At 40.5% G+C, this 16,537-nt stretch overlaps 1 protein-coding gene across 7 annotated transcripts in view; it reads left to right on the plus strand.

Annotated features, from left to right (window-relative positions):
• Positions 1 to 16,537, plus strand: part of Trmt2b (tRNA methyltransferase 2 homolog B) — a 121,916-nt gene that overhangs the window by 48,172 nt on the left and 57,207 nt on the right. For 4 of the 7 annotated variants that reach the window (XR_003846276.1, XR_003846272.1, XR_003846277.1 and 1 more), the window contains one exon: positions 10,964 to 11,148. Coding sequence is in view for 1 of the 7 variants with exons in the window: in XM_029553652.1 (XP_029409512.1) it covers positions 10,964 to 11,090 (127 nt within the window). In the remaining 6 variants the exon portion in view is untranslated. Of the gene's footprint in view, positions 1 to 10,963; positions 11,785 to 14,927; positions 14,952 to 14,981; positions 15,000 to 16,537 lie in introns of those variants that run through there. The other 3 variants (XR_003846275.1, XR_003846274.1, XM_029553652.1) reach the window with 3 other exon arrangements.

The raw sequence follows: 16,537 nt of genomic DNA on the forward strand, positions 1-16,537 counted from the left end.
TTAAAAAGACATTGAGTTCAATTTCCAGCACAGAAAGATGTTTAAAACTGGGATCAGATTAGCTTTTTTAAAGATTCTGTACATGAGAGAATATGTGATTTGTCTCTTTGTCTGGCTTATTTAAGATAACATGAGGTCCTCCACTTCTCTCATTTTGTTGCAAATGTTTGGCTATTATTCTCTTTTATGACTGAATAACATTCCATTGTGTATCTATATTTTCTTTATCCATTCATCCATTGATAAAAATCTTATCTTGGTTATTGTGAATAGTGTAGCAAGACACTTGTGTGCAGGTATCTCTTTAGTATGTTGATTTAATTTCTTTTGGGTAGATTCTAAGAAGTGGTATAATGAGATCACATGGTAGATCTATTTTTAGTTTTTTGAGGAATCCCCTTACTATATTCCATAGTGACTGCACTAAATTTTAAAAATATTTTATTTATTTTTATGTGTATATGTGTATTGCCTGCATATAGGTTAAGTGCACACATGTCGTGCAATGCTTGAGGAGGACAGAAGAGGCTATCGGATCCCCTGGAACTGGAGTTATGGACAGTTGTTAGCTGCCATGTGGGTGCTGGGATTCAAACCCGGGTCTTCTGCAAGAACAGTCAGTGTTCTTAACCACTGAGCCATCTCTGCAGCCCTAACTGCACCAATTTTTATTCCTATTTAAGAGTTCTGTTTTCTCAAGGTCCTTGCCACCATGTTTTTTTTTGTTTGTTTGTTTTTGTCCTTTTTGTTGTTGGTATATTTTTGTTTTTAAATAAAATTTAATTAGTTAATTTTAGTGTGTGTGTGCACGCGTGTGTGCGCGCGCTCCACAGTACATGTATAGAGGTCAGAGGACAACTTTCCAGAGTTGATTCTCTCCTTTCCACCTTGGGTGCTGGGATGAAACACAGGTAATCAAGCTTATGTGGTAAGTGTTTTTACCTGCTGAGCCATCTTGCTGGCCCATGTTTGTTTTGAGACAGGGATTCATGTAGCTAAAGTTGGCCTTGAACTCTCGGTTCTCCTGCTTCTATCCCAGTGTTGGGATTATAAGTTTGTGCCACCAAACCCAGCTCTGTCTAGTTTTTAAGAGTTTTTTTGCATTTATTTATTTATTATTTATTTATTTATTTATTTATTGTGTGTGTGTGTGTCTCCCAATGCATGTGTGGAGGTCAAAGGACAACTTGTGGGAGTCAGTTTGCTCCTGCCATCATGTGGACCCTGCATATTGAGCTCAGATGTCAGGCTTGATGGCATGTGTTGAGCCATTTGACTGGCCAACTTTGTCTTTTTTTATGTTTCTTTTTTGAGGCAGGATCTCCCTGTAGCCCCAGCAGGCCTGGAATTCACTATGTAGACCAGGCTGGCCAGGATCTCACAGAGATTTACCTGCCTCTGCCTTTCAAGTGCTGGGATTAAAGACATGAGCCACCATGACCAGATTGGCTCTGTCTCTTTGATAATAACCATTCTAACTGGGAAAAGATATATTTCATTGTGTGTTTTTTAAGTTTTAAATAATTTTTTTCTCACAACTGGTCAAAGGGCAGAGAATAAGTGTCTGTGGAGTGCTCAGTCATAAAAAGGACAGCTATATCACACACCCTCCCTCAAGGCTCAGAGAACACCTTGGAATGGGGCTAGAAAGATTGTAAGAGCCAGAGATAGGGGAGGAGTAGGATGACAGAACAGTTGTAGTCATGACTCACTAACAGCTGTGATAGCATGCAGAAGATCAAGCTAGTGAACATTCTAGCATGGTGGGGGTCAGGGGGCATGAGCCCCACCCCTAGCTGAGGAGCTATTGACAATTGATGGCTGCTAGGGGAGGGAGAGTCAGTTTTCTTTAGGGCTGTGGTCCCTGGCAGGTTGGATATACTCCTGTGCATGATGAAAGCCCCCACCCATGTGTATATAGGCAGTGCAAATTGGATTCAATGGGTTAATTCAAAAAAGAGATGAAATTGAAAGGAAGTGGGGGCTAGGGGGCTGAACTAAGAGGAGTTAGTGGGAGGAGTAGGGAGTGCATGTGAGCAAAATTCATTGTATTTATGAAATTATCAAACAATTAATTAAAATAGTAAATAAAAAATTATGGGTTAGTGGTACTTATCTGTAATGTGAGATCTTAAGAAGTTTGAGATCAGCCTGGGAAATATAGTGATAGTCTGTCTCAAAAAGAATATTTAAAAAATCTGTATCTCAGGAGCTGTAAAGGTGGCTCAGCGGTTAAGAACACTAGTTGTTCTTGCAGAAGACCCGGGTTTGAATCCCAGCACCCACATGGCAGCTAACAACTGTGTGTAACTCCAGTCCCAGAGAATCCGACAGCCTCTTCTGACCTCTGCGGGCATTGCATGACACGGGCGCACTTACATGCAGGCAATACACACATACACATAAAATAAAAATAATAGATAAATTTAAAAAAAATTTAAAAAATCTATATCTCTGTGAACTATAAAACAAAATTAAGACATGATAATGAAGTGTTATTAGAAGAAAAAATTGGTAAATAAACCTTCTCAAGTACAGAAAGAGGTAGATTGGTAAATCATAGTCATAAATAGTAAAATAGCAGGCTGGGTGTGGTGGTCCATGCCTTTAATCCCAGCACTTGGGAGGTAGAGGCAGGCGGATCTCTGTGAGTTCGAGGCCAGCCTGGTCGCCATAGTGAATCCAGGACAGCTGGAACTACAGGGAGACCCTGTCTCGAAAAGACCAAAAAAAAAAAAAAAATTAATAAAATAAAATAAAATAGCCTCACTACAGATAAGGAGAGTTTGTTTTGTTTGGTTTTCTTGAGAGAGGGTCTCACTATGTAACCTTGGCTGGCCCGAAACTCTGTGTGCAGATCAGGCGGACCTTAAATTTATGATGATCTTCCTACCTCTGCCTTTCCAGTGCTGGGATTATAGGTATGAACCATTATAGTCAAATTTTTTTCAAATGATAAATACTTTGTTCAGCTCCTTTAAAAATTTTTTTACTGAATTTTTGTGAAGTTTGTACATATATTTTGATCATATTTAGACCCTGTGCCCTATCTGTACCCTCCTTAACACCCCTGCTCAATTTTATGTGCTCTATTATATATACACATGTGTGTGTGTGTGTGTGTGTGTGTGTGTGTGTATTAATCAATTTTGTGTCCTCAAATGCCCTTCAGCGTGGATGCATCCACTGGAGTCTGGTTAACTTACCCAGGGTCACACCCTTAAGGAAAACACATGCTCCTTCTTCCAGCAGCTATCACTTGCCAATAGTTCCTCAGCTAGGGCTGGGGCTTCTTGCCCACTTCTCTACTTCTCTGTTCAGCTTCTTTTAAAAGCATTTGAAAATCTAGATGAAATTTATGATTTTTTGGGAAAATACAAATGTCTAAAGTTAATTCCAGAAGATAAAGTAAGGCTAAACAGATTTGTAAGCATGGGAAAAAATGAGAAAGTTGTCAGAGAATGCCTACCTGAACTGGGCCTCGTGGTACATGTAATCCCAGTACTCAGGAGACTGGGTCAGGAGGGCAGCCATGACTTCAAGACCACACTGGGCTACGTAGTGAGATCCTGTCTCTTAAATCCAGGAAAAAAATCTTCTACTCAAAATGTAGTCACCAGGCTCAGTCTCTCAGTCTTATTTACTTGTTTGTTTCCATATAATTTCTCTTGCATTTTTACGGTACAGTTTTCAGTGTTTTTGAATATGTGATAAAGGTGACATTTCATGTCAGTGGGTAGAAAATGGACTATCTGATAAATGTGGTAGACACGGCATGTATAACCACTGCAAAAAAATGTTGACTCTATTATATCTAGAATAAACTAGAATAAATTATAAATGAATCAAAGATTTAAATGCAAAAACTGGGAATCCATAAATGCACTTGAGAAAAAAATTGGATTTCATTTTATAATTTCCCTGTGCTTTCTAACTAAAAATTCAGATGCTATAGCATAAAAGACTCTTTGTTATTTTACTTATTAATTTTTTGGTTAGCATATAAAGAAATGGGTTTCATGTGACTTAAACATATTTTTTGTTTTTTACATTTGCTTATTTATTGTGGATGTAGGGCATGCATGTGCCACAGTGCATGGCGCATTTGCCACAGTGCATGGTGTGTGTGTGGAAGTCAGCGGTCAGTTTGTAGGAGTTGATTCTCTCCTTCCACATGGGAGTCCAGGAGATCAAATTCAGGTCATTAGGCTTGGTGGCAAACACCTTCACCCACTGAGCCATGTTGCCAGTCCTAATTTTTTTGGTCTTTTTTTTTTTTTTTTTGAGACAGGGTCTCCTTGTAGCCCTAGCTGTCCTGGAACTCACTATGTAGACCAGGCTGTCCTGGAACTCACAAAGATCCGCCTGCCTCTGCCTCCCAAGTGCTGGGATTAAAGGTGTGTGCCACCACCCCTGGCTCCAGCCCTAATTTTTAAAATTGTTCCTTATGTTTATTTTGTTGTGCTATTTTCATACATATATCATTATGCTTTGTTCTTATGTACCCCCCATTGTGCTCCTGTTTCCTCATTCCCCCTTTTGTTTTATTAAAATATTTTATTTATTATTTTAATTATATATATATATGAGTATATTGCCTGCATGTATATAAGTATATCCATGTCATGCAATGTCCACAGAGGTCAGAAGAGGGCATTAGATCCCCTGGAACTGGAGTTAGAGACAGTTGTTAGCTACCATGTGTGTGCTGGAACCAAACCCAGGTCCTCTGCAAGAGCAGCGAGTGCTCTTAACTGCTGAACCATCTCTCCAGCCCCTCAGTCTCTCATTTGCTGATCCCCTTCCTCCTCTCAGAGATGTTCCCCCCTCTCTGTTTATTAGGATGTTCCACTCTCATTTTTTCCTTCCCACTTCCTTCTGTCTCAGTCCCTCCCTCCTTCCCTCCCTCCCTCCCTCCCCTGGCTTATTTTGCTTAACAATGATTTCAGTTTCATCCATTTTCATTTTTTAAATTTTATTTTTTATTAAATTTTTACAATTTTCATTCAATATAGTTTGATGGCATTTAGATCCCCTCCCCTATCCATTCCTCCCCCCACTGCCCCCGCCCAATTTAATGTATTCTCTTATATATAATATGGCCTAGAGAGATGATTTGTGTCCCCCAGTGTCCTTCAGTGTGGATCCATCCATTGGGCCCACCAAGAGTCCCATTTCTGTAAGACACTATCGTTCCCCCTCCCAGCAGTCATCAACTGCCAAAAGTTCTTTGGTTTGGTTGGGATTTCTTACCCACTTCCCCTTATCTAGGCTGTGTTTTTGTCTGATTTCAGCTTGCATAGGAGTTACGCCTACTGTTAATAGCTGTGCGTTCATATGAGTAACTGACCAGCTGTCTGAAAAATTCTGTTTCCTTGTGGTCATCCACCGCCTCTGGCTCTTAGAATCTTTCTCCCCCCTCTACCACAATGATCCCTGATCCTTCAGAGGCAGACATTTAAAATAGGTGTGCTATTCAGGAATAAGCACTCTACAGCCTCTTGCTCTCTGCACAGTGGCCAATTATAATTATTATATTTCTGTAGCACGGAATAAAATTTTTACTTTATTTATATTTATTTATTTATTTTTGTGTGTGTATATGCATGTATAAGTCATAGGTCAACAATGAGTGTCTTTATTGCTTTCCATCTTATTTATTTGGTTTGGCTTTTGGTTTCTCTCTCTTTCTCTCTCTCTTCTTTCTTTCTTTTTTTTTTTTTTTTTGAGACAGGGTCTCCTTGTAGCCCCAGCTGACCTGGAACTCCCTATGAAGACCAGGCTAGCTGTGATCTCAGAGAACCACTTGCCTCTGCCTCCTGAGTGCTAGAATTAAAGGTGTGTGCCACCATACCCAGCCTCCACCTTATTTTTTAAAATCTTTGTTTATTTCCTTCTTTTTCTTTCTTTTCTCTCTGTCCTTCTTTTCTCCCCCCCTTCTTTATTTTTGTGTGTGCACGCGTCTGGAGGTCATAGGACAATTTGGGGGAGTTGGTTCTCTCCTACCATGTGGGTCCTGGGGATCAAACTCAGGTCATCCAGCTTGGTGGCAAGGATCATTTAACCCTCTGAACCATTTCACCACTCCTTCACCTTATTTTTTGTGACAGGGTCACTGAACCTGGAGTGTATCTTTTCAGCTAGACTGACTAGCCAGCAAGCCCCTGGGATCCACCTTTCTCCACTCCTATACCCCAGCACTGGGGTTATAGACCTGTGCTGCCACAGCCAGCTTTTATATGGGTGATGGGAATCCAAAGCCAGGTCTTCATGCTTGAGTGGCAAGCACTTTACCCATTGACTCATCTCCCCTACCCTGTACCACCTTTTTAATCTATCTCTTGGTAGACATCTAGGTTGTTTCCATTTCCTAACTATTGTGAATAGAGCTGCAGTAAACATTGATATGTAGGTATCTCCATGGTATGCTGACTTAGAATCCTTTAAGTATGCACCTAGGATTGGGATGGCTGATTCATATGCTGGTTTTGTTTTTATGTTTTTGAGTAACTTCCACATTGATTTCAATAATAGTTGTACTAGTTTATACTCCCACCAGTAGTGAATAAGGATTCCTTTTTCTCTACATCCTCACTATCATTTGTTTTCATGATGCTAGCCATTCTGACTGGAGTGAGATAAAACCTCATAGCAGTTTTAATTTACATTTCCGTGATTGCAAAGAATGTTGAACACTTTTTCAAATATTTATTGGCCAAGTATATTTCTTCAAGAAATATCTATTAAATTCATTAAAGGCTGTTAATTTTGACCACATAAAAATATATTCATGGGAAGCTGGAGAGATGACTCATCGCCCCCTGGCCTCCACATGTTTCTGCATGGGCAAGTGCACCATTATACACAGGTGCACATGATACAACACCCACAACTACACACACATACACACACACACAGAGAGAGAGAGAGAGAGAGAGAGAGAGAGAGAACATATTAAATGATTCTGTTTATAGGAAATGTTTAGAATAGGCAAGTCTATAGAAACAGATTTGTGGCTACCTAGGACCACTGTGGGTGTGGGATCCAAATGGGGTGTGACTGTTAAGAGATGCATGGGATCTTACTGGGCTAAGGTTTCAAAATTGCTGGTGGTGATAGAAACATGCTCTGAATATACTAACAAGCATTGAACTATATAAACAGGTAAATTATGTGGTATTGAATTGTATCTCAATAAAATCATGGAGAGAAATCCAGAACTTTTACATGATATAAAGCACCAGAAGCAATGTCAGACAACAGCACACAACTGGAAAAAATTTATGGTAAATATTACAGACTTTTTTCCTCAGTCTGTAAGAAAGTCCTGAAAGTCAGTAAGAAACAGGACAATTGCTCAGTTGGAAAATGAACAAAAGTTACGAAAAGGAAATATTATAAATACATTCATGAACTATGAGATGATCCTGCCTCCCCCAGGACAATGAAAATGTATATTAAAAGTATTTTGAGCAGGGCATGATGGTAGACGACTTTAATCCCAGCACTTGGGAGGTAGAGGCAGGTAGATCTCTCTCAGGCCAGCCAGGGCTGTGGTGTGACACTCCATCCTCAAACAAAACAAAACAAGACAAATAAAAACCAAATCAAACAACAACAAAAATGTGTATTGAAACTGGGCTTGGTGGCACATGCCTATAATCCCAGCACTCTGGAAATGAGGCAGGAGGATTATGAGTTTGAGGCCAGTCCAGGCTACCCAGAAAGACCCTGTCTAAAATCAGCAACAGCAACAAAGTACATGTATAATTCTTTGAGAATTTCATAGACATATACAATGCATTTGGATTATATCTACCCTCTATTCCTTCACTTTAACACCAATGAGACCCCCTCCCCCAACATATTCCCTTTCCAATTTCATGTTCTCTTATTTTTTAAAAAATTTATTTTATAGCCGGGCGTAGTGGTGCACCCCTTTAGTCCCAGCACTCGGGTGGCTCTCTGTGAGTTCAAGGCCAGCCTGGTCTACATAGTGGGTTCCAGGCCAGCTGGGGCTACAGGGAAACCTATCTCAAAAAGACCAAAAAAATTTTTTATTTTGTGTGTATAAGTGTTTTGCCTGCATGTATGTAGGTGCACCCATGCATGCAATGCCCATACAGGCCAAAAGAGGGCGTTAGGTCCCTAGAACAGGAGTCACAGATGGGTGTTAGCTGCTATGTGCGTACTAGGAACCAAACCCAGGTTCTCTGCAACAGTAGCCAGTGCTCTTAACCACTGAGAGATCTCTCCAACCGTGGTTCCTCTATCTTTTAACATGTAGCATCAGTGCTTCGTACTTTGGCATTAAAAAGGAATATGATTCCATTGTACGGATATACTACCTCTTATTCATCTACTCATGGGTTGATGGTCATTTGTGCTCTTTCTGCCTCTTGGCTTTTATAAATAATGTGATGAATTGTCATGTACAAGTTTTTGTTTATCTTAGATAAAGTCCTAGGAGTGGAATTACTTTAACCTTTTGAAAAACTTTAATCTGTTTTCCAAAGCAGCTACCCTGTCTTACATTCCCAATAGTAGTATATGAGAATTCCAGTTTCTCTACATTTGCTCTGTATCCTCACCAACCCTTGTTACCATCTTCTTTTCTATTTTTGTAATGCTGGGAATCAAACCCAGAACCTCTTGTACGCTAGGAAAGTGCTTTTCCACGGAGCTACATCCTATGCCTTTGTTACTGCCTTTTAAAGAAAAAATAATGGTAGTGGGTAAGAAGTAGTGTCTCGTTACTGTTTTATTTGCATTTTCTCCAATGGCTAATGATTTTGATTGTGTGTGTGTGTGTATGTGTGTGTGTGAGTTTTTTGAGGGTTTTGGACCTTTTCATTGGAGATAGGGTCTCATGTAGCTCAAGGTGGCCTGCATCTCACTATATAGCCAAGGTTGACATTGGACTTTTGATCTACTGCCTCCATCTCCTGAATGCTAAGTTTAATGGTCTGCATCACCATATCCCATTGATGCAGTGCTGCAGATCAAACACAGGGCTTTGTGTATGCTAGGCTAGGACTTCTCCAACTGAGCTACATTCCAAGGCTCTTTTTCAGTCAGTTGTAAATCTTTATTTGCAGTTTACACAAGAGTCATATCTTTATGTAAACTTTTAATTTTACTATTCAGTTTTAAGAGTTCTATATTTCAGAAACAAATCTCTTCCCATACATGAGTTGAAATTATTTTTCCTTTCTGTGTGTTGTCTTTACTTTTCATGTGTGTGGCACAAGAAATCTATAATTCTAGCTTCAGGCCTCCAAGGGTACTTCTCACATGCACATAATTAAAAATAAAATTTATCTAAAAAATGAAATTACATTTCCAGGAAAATGAATGAATCTTGGATATTATTATGTTATTATTATGTGAAATAAGCCAGACTTTGAAAGACAGCTACTAGGAATTTTCCCTCATATGTAGAACCTAGATTTAAAATTATATATATTTGTGCATATGTATGTATATTTGTGTGTACATCATGAAATAGAGAGGGCATCATAAGAGGGGCAGAAGAGAAAGGGGATGGGGAAGAATGGGTAATGGAATAAGCGGGGGCGGGAGGACTATCTGGGGGAAAGGAAGTGCATCAGCCAGAGGGACAGGAGGCATAGGGAAAAGCAGTGAGGGAGGAGAGCGAATGAGAAAAACCATGATACATAGGTAAGAAAATACCATAATGAAGCTCATTAATTTGTGTGCTGTCTTAAAAAGTTAAATAACAAAAGATTTCCCTCCCTTCAGAAAAAAAAAACTGATAACAATTATCTCTGTTTAGAAAGAATTAGGAACGTGTGAGACATGAAAGGAAATTGCATTGTCTACCTTTTTTATTTTATTTTGACTCAAATGAAGATATTCATTATATCAAACAAAAATATCAAAATAACAAAATATCAAAATTAAGAGCAAACCTAGAATTCTGTCAACACACTGAGCACAGCAGTCAGCATGGCCTCAAAAGGACAACGCAGCTTGATTTTGATAAGATACTATATACATATGGGAGAAAAATATAGTAAAAAAGAATGTGCTGTTTGGGTATAAATTGGAACAGCCATTGAAGAAAAGTTTAGTGGTACATGCCTTAAGGCCTTAAGAACTTAAGCTGTTGCCGGGAGTGGTGGTGCACACCTTTAATCCCAGCACTGGGGAGGCAGAGGCAGGTGGATCTCTGTGAGTTCAAGGCCAGCCTGGTCTACATAGTGAATTCTGGGATAGCTGGGGCTACAGGGAGACCCTGTCTCAAAAAAAAAAAAGGACTTAAGCTGTGATATTTGATAAGTTAGGTATATTTGGTTTGTGTGTGTGTGTGTGTGTGTGTGTGTGTGTGTGTGTGTGCGTGTGCTGGGGCTCATAGTAATTTGTGGATACTAATCATGTATTCTAATTCAAGATTGAGCATACCCCCAGCTTATTAAATGAATTTTATGTGTGTGCATGCACACGTGTGTGGTTGTGGACACACATGGGTAGAGGCCAAAGGACAGTTTCAGAGGAACCATCCATCTTGTTGTTTGAGATAGGATCTCTAACTGGCCTGGGTTTCACTTAGTAGGCTAGGTTGGCTGGCTAGTGAGCCCCAGGGATCCACCTGTCTCTGCTTCTCTCGTAATAGATTTTAAGCATGTGTCAACACACTTGGCATTTTTCTGTGGATTCTGGGGCTCAAAATCAGGTTTTTGCCAGTGAAGCTGTCCCCCCAGTCCCTTAGCTGCATTTTAATTTCATATTTTCAGCTTATAATGGCTTTGTTGGGCCATAAGTTGAGGAGCTTCTGTACTCCAGTGAGGAAGATAGAGAAGTAAAATAGCAATATGAACTATGAGCAGTGGTTATGAGAAACATGGGGCTGTGAGAATGCAGAGGAAGGACTTCCATTTTAAATAATTGCCTTCCCATAGTTGCTTCTGTTTCTGTGACCTGATATTCTATATTTCTACAGGCTGTGTTGTCCTCCAAACTCTGCTAAGAAGCTTCTAGGAGAGCCTTTTGTCCTGAGACAAGCTGTACCTGTGGATTTGTTTCCCCACACTCTACACTGTGAGCTGGTCCTCCTCTTCACTCGATAAGCAGCCTCCTAGAAGACTACAGGCTGTTTGTTAAGGCGGAAGTTTCAGAAACGTCCAGGTTTGTCATATTTCTGCATTGCAGACCCTGAGAAGACAGTCTTTGAATCATGAACAGGAAGAATATCGCAAGCCTCCTTTTTTGAGTCAGATTGAACCTTAGCTGTCATAGTCCCTTGGGATTATTCGAATTTGCCGAGTTTTGGTACTCCCAACTCTTTGAACCTGGATTTGTGCTGCTTTTTCCTTTTGCCATTTACTTAGCATCGTCTCAATTAATAATCTTGTACCCTCCATCTTATTTCTGCTTATATTTGGGGGCTAACTGCTTTTTTCACAGCTGGTAATAATGTTCGGGGTCCAAAAAATTCCCTGAATTGACCACTCAGACACTGAGACTCAGGAGAACTTAACTGCTTTATTGAAACCTACTGGCCAGGGACGTAGGCAGGCTCAGGAGCTACACTGCAACTCAGAGCCGTGGAAATGCAGGGCTTTTAAAAAAAAGCACAAAAACTGTAGGGCAGGGGATTTCTATAGTAACCATAAACAGAAGAACCAGGAAAGGATTTGAACAATGGAGGGGATTTCCAGAGTCAGGCGGAGGGCAGCTCTTTCTCAGAGGACAGGGAGGGGGTCTGAGGGGCAGGCTACTTCAATAATTTCATATTGAATGGGGTCTGTATATTTGCTCTGGGATTTTTTTTTTTGGTCTTTTGTGACAGGGTCTTGTCCTGGAACTCACTATGTAGTCCAGGCTGGCCTTGAACTCACAGATATCCTCCTGCCTCTGCCTCCCGAGTGCTGGGATTAAAGGCGTGCATCACCACACCCAGCTTGCTCTGGGATTTTAACACTTGCAATTTATTTTTTTGAGATAGCATCTCACCCAGCACAGGCTTGCCTTCGGCTCACCATGGAGCTGAAGATGACACTGGACTTCTGATCCTCCTACTTCCACTTCATGAGTGTAGGGATAACATGCATATGCCACCATACCCACTTCTATGCAGTGCTGGGGATCAAAGCCAAGGTTTCACATATGACAGGCAAGCAATCTACCAAGTGATCTACATCCCTAGCCCCTTTCAGATGTTTTTAAGAACTGGAACCAAGTTGAGCTTTATACAAAGCAGAGCAAGAGTGTGGGGAGATGGCTTAGTAGGGTAAAATGCTTATTGTACAAGTGCAAGAACTTGAGTTTGGATCCCTAGCACTCACATGAAACACTGACCATAGTGGCACAAACATGCATAGGGACAGGGACAAACACACACACACACACACACACACACACACACACAGAGAGAGAGAGAGAGTGAGAGAGAGAGAGAGAGAGAGAAAGAGAGAGCAAGAGTGAGCAGAGAATGTTATGAAATGATTACTGGGTAGCTTTGAGGCTTCGAGAATGCCCTTGAAGATATGGTTATCTCTGGGGCTAGATAGATGGCTCAGCAGTTAAGAGTGCATACTGCTCTTGCAGAGGACCAGCGGTCAATTCCTGGTACCCACATCATGTGACTTACAACTTCCAGTTCCAGAGGATCCTATGTCCTCTTCTGGCTTTCACTGCACTCAAATGCACAAACCCATGCTCACACACACACATAATACACATAATTAAAAAAAAACCCACCAGGTGTGGTGGTGCACACTTTAATCCCAGTACTCTGGAGGCAAGGGTAGGCAGATCTCTAGGAGATTGACTCCAGCCTGGTCTACATAGTGATTTCCAGGCCAGCTGGGGTTACATAATGAGACCCTGTCTTGAAAACAAACAGAGATAAAAAAAAAACAAAAAACTAAAAGACTATGGGGGCTGGAAAGATGACTCAGTGGTTATGATGTCTACATATAATGCCTGATAGAATAGTCAAGGAAAATAAGAATTGCAATCCTTGTTTTCTCTCTCTTTGTGCATCTATACCAATTTGCAGGATGTTTGCTGACAGGCTTTGTGGTTGGAGTGCTGGCAGTCACCCCGTATTGGCCACCCAGTGCCTATGGCTCCTCTTTCTATTTCCCTCAGGGGAGACTTCTGCAGAGACTTTCAGACAGGAGATTTTTTTTAAACATTTTTATTCTTTTCTAAATTTATAATAATTTGTGTGATTTTGAGACTTTACTGATAGCCAATCAGTATGTAAATTTTTTCTCACTGTAACCCAATGCCTAAGATATAAAAGATATGTGCTACTTCTGTTCAGGATCCAGATTTTGGGGCTTGAGCCTGCCAGACTAGGCTGCAGCCTAAAAAAAAAATACCTGCTTCCTATACACTCCCAGTACCCTGCCTGATCTTTCCTTCTACAGTTCACAGTATGTGCTGCTCTTGTAGAGGACCTGGGTTCAGTTCCCAGGACCGACATGGTAGCTAACAACTGCTTAGAACTCCAGTTCCAGGGTATACAAAGCCTTGATGCCTTCTTCTGACCTCCATGGGAATTGTATAACATGGGTGCACTTATGTACATACAGGCAAAACATTCATACAAGTAAGAACATTTTTTAAATTAAAAAAAAAAACTAAAAAAGAAAATGTGGTTGTCTCTAGGAACAATAGTATCATTTATCTCTTACCTATAGAAAGAGAATTGGTCATTAGAGAGACCCTCAGGGTTAGGGAATTCTCAAAGGAGAGACTGAATATCTAGAATTGCACTATGTACTATGGGGAAGAAAGCACCAGAATCCTATGGTAATCCAGATGTACTATAAGAGAGTATATATTGAAGCTGACTGTATTCACCCTTCTCTAGTATATGATTTTTTTTTCAACTCTGGAATTGTCCTTGGATACTTGCCTAATGATTTAGATTGTTTTGAATATTTTTTTAAGATAATTAAAAAAACTACTACTGAAATAAAATAAAATTAATTTAGAAAAGAAAAAAATAATTAAAACTTAGGATCTCATGCATGAATACTGTATTGATGATATTTCTACTCCTCAGTCTCCCCTATCCAGTTTCTTCCATCACCTCACTCCCTCTCAATTTCATGGCTGTTGCTTCTTTAATAATTTAACAATTATAAAAAATAATAATTTAAACTACTACTGAAATAAAATAAAATTAATTTAGAAAAGAAAAAAATAATTAAAACTTAGGATCTCATGCATGAATACTGTATTGATGATATTTCTACTCCTCAGTCTCCCCTATCCAGTTTCTTCCATCACCTCACTCCCTCTCAATTTCATGGCTGTTGCTTCTTTAATAATTTAACAATTATAAAAAATAATAATTTAACAATTATATATATATAAATAACCTACTGAGTCCATCTAGTATTGCTTGTATGTATGTGTAGAAGATGTAGAAGTTAGCAAGCATTGCCAGACTTCAGTTTTGTTTCTCCTTAGTCCTTAATGCCTCTAATTACCTGGCTTCTCTAAAGAATGTAGCTGTTAAAACTTGTGGGTATACATGATGGGTATTTTTTAATTTTATTTCTTACTGAATTTTTGAGATTTTCATACAATGTAGTTTGATGGTATTTAGCTCTCCTCCCCTGGCCACACCTCCCCCCACTAATTTTTGTTCTAAATGCCCTTCCGTGTGGGTCCATCCAGCTGTAAAGCCTCATAAACAACGACTGGCCCAGCAAATAATTGCTATTGGTTCAGTAGTGATACTTTTATCTTGAGAATGATCAACTGCTGTCTAATTGGAATTAGACTCCCTACTTAATGGGAGTGAACTCATGGGTGGTACTATTAACCCAGCCAAATACGAATGGCTCGAGATCATAGGTTCTAGAGAAAAAGAAAAACCTACTTTTGCCACGTCCCTGGAGCAATGTAATTTCTTACTTCATTCTAAATATGCATCCTCATAGTTACAGACCATTGTACCTTTCATCTCTCATCAAAGAAGCTTCTTTTTGCAACAGATGGAGACTATTACAGAATTCCAAAACTGGTCACACGCAGAGAATAAGTGTCTGTGAGATGCTTAGCCTAAGTGACACATCTTCAGTGCAACCTCTACACATAGGATGAATGCATCTCTCAACTTTCACCAGAGAAGTTTCCTTATGCAGCAGATGGTGATTAACACAGAAACCCACAATTGGCCAATGTGTAGAGAACAAGAGGCTACAGAGAGCTTATCCCTGAAAAGGACACCTATTTCAAAACTGCCTCCCAAGGCTCAGGAATCATTGTGGAAGAGGAGGGGGAAGATTGTAAAAGCCAGAGGGGGTGAATGAACACAAGGAAACAAAGTCTTCCAGACAGCTGGTCATTTACTCATATGAACTCACAGCAATGGTGACAGCATGCGTAAGTCCCATGAAAGCTCAAACCGGACAAAATCCCAGTCTAGTCATGAGGAAGTGGGTATGAAATCCCAACCCAATCTAAGGGACTTTTGGCAATTTATGGCTACTGAAATGGGAAGGACACTGCATTTATTTTTATTTTATGTGTATGAGTATTTTTTCTGCATGCATTAGGTATGTGCAGTACCATGTATGTGCAGTACCCAGAGAGGTCAGAAGATGGTGTTGGATGCCCTGGAACTGGAGTTATAGACAGTTGTTAGCGGCCATTTGGGTGCTGGGAAATGATGGACCTGTTTAAATAAAGGGTCATATGTAGTCCCAGGTTGGCCTCCTAGTTACTGTGTAGCTAAGAATGACCTTGAGCTTCTGATATTCCTCCTGCCTCTGCCTCCTGGGTTCTGCTTTACTGCTTCAATTACAGGTGTATGCAAATATACCCAGGTTTAATGCCATGATGGAGAATTGACCCCAGGGCTCTGTGTGTGCTAAGCAAACACTAACAAAAGAGGTATATCCCCAGGTAGCTGGCGTCAAGCTCCTTATGTAGCTAAGGCTGGCCTTTACCTCCCAAATGCTGGGACTGTGGGTGTGTGCCACCTCTCCAGGCTAATGTGCATTCTTTTGTGAGATGGCCAGTCAGGTGCAGCAACCGGAAGACACACAAAGTTTAAGAACACAACCCATTATATAGATACAGTCCTAGAGGTAGGAGGAATGCCACATGATTCAGGTCCAAATAGGGAAGACACCAATGTGATCAGGAGGCAGAAGGCAGATAGGAGGGAAAGGTTTGATGCCGGGCGTGGTGACATGCTCCTTTAATCCCAGCCCTCGGGAGGCAGAGGCAGGTGGATCTCTGGTAGATCAAGGACACCCTGGTTCCAGGCGGGCTGTGACTAGGGAGACCCTGTCCAACAACAACAACAAAACCAGAAAGGAAAGGTTTGGGCCATGCCCTTTTTTAGGGTTTCCTCAGGAAAGGCAGGGCAAGGTAAAAAGTTTATGACTATCTAGAGTCTGAGCAGTTTTGGCAGGCTTTGAGCTATAGGGGAGATCTCTAGTTGGTACCTGGCCTGATGATACTTAAGGTAGAGGAATATTGCCTCCTGGAGTATACAGGGCAGTTAGAGGATGAGATATGACTCTGAATTGGTTGTTTTGTT

This window comes from Nannospalax galili, unplaced genomic scaffold (genome assembly GCF_000622305.1).
Source record: "Nannospalax galili isolate Female #2095 unplaced genomic scaffold, S.galili_v1.0 scaffold3, whole genome shotgun sequence".
NCBI classification, from domain to species: domain Eukaryota; kingdom Metazoa; phylum Chordata; class Mammalia; order Rodentia; family Spalacidae; genus Nannospalax; species Nannospalax galili.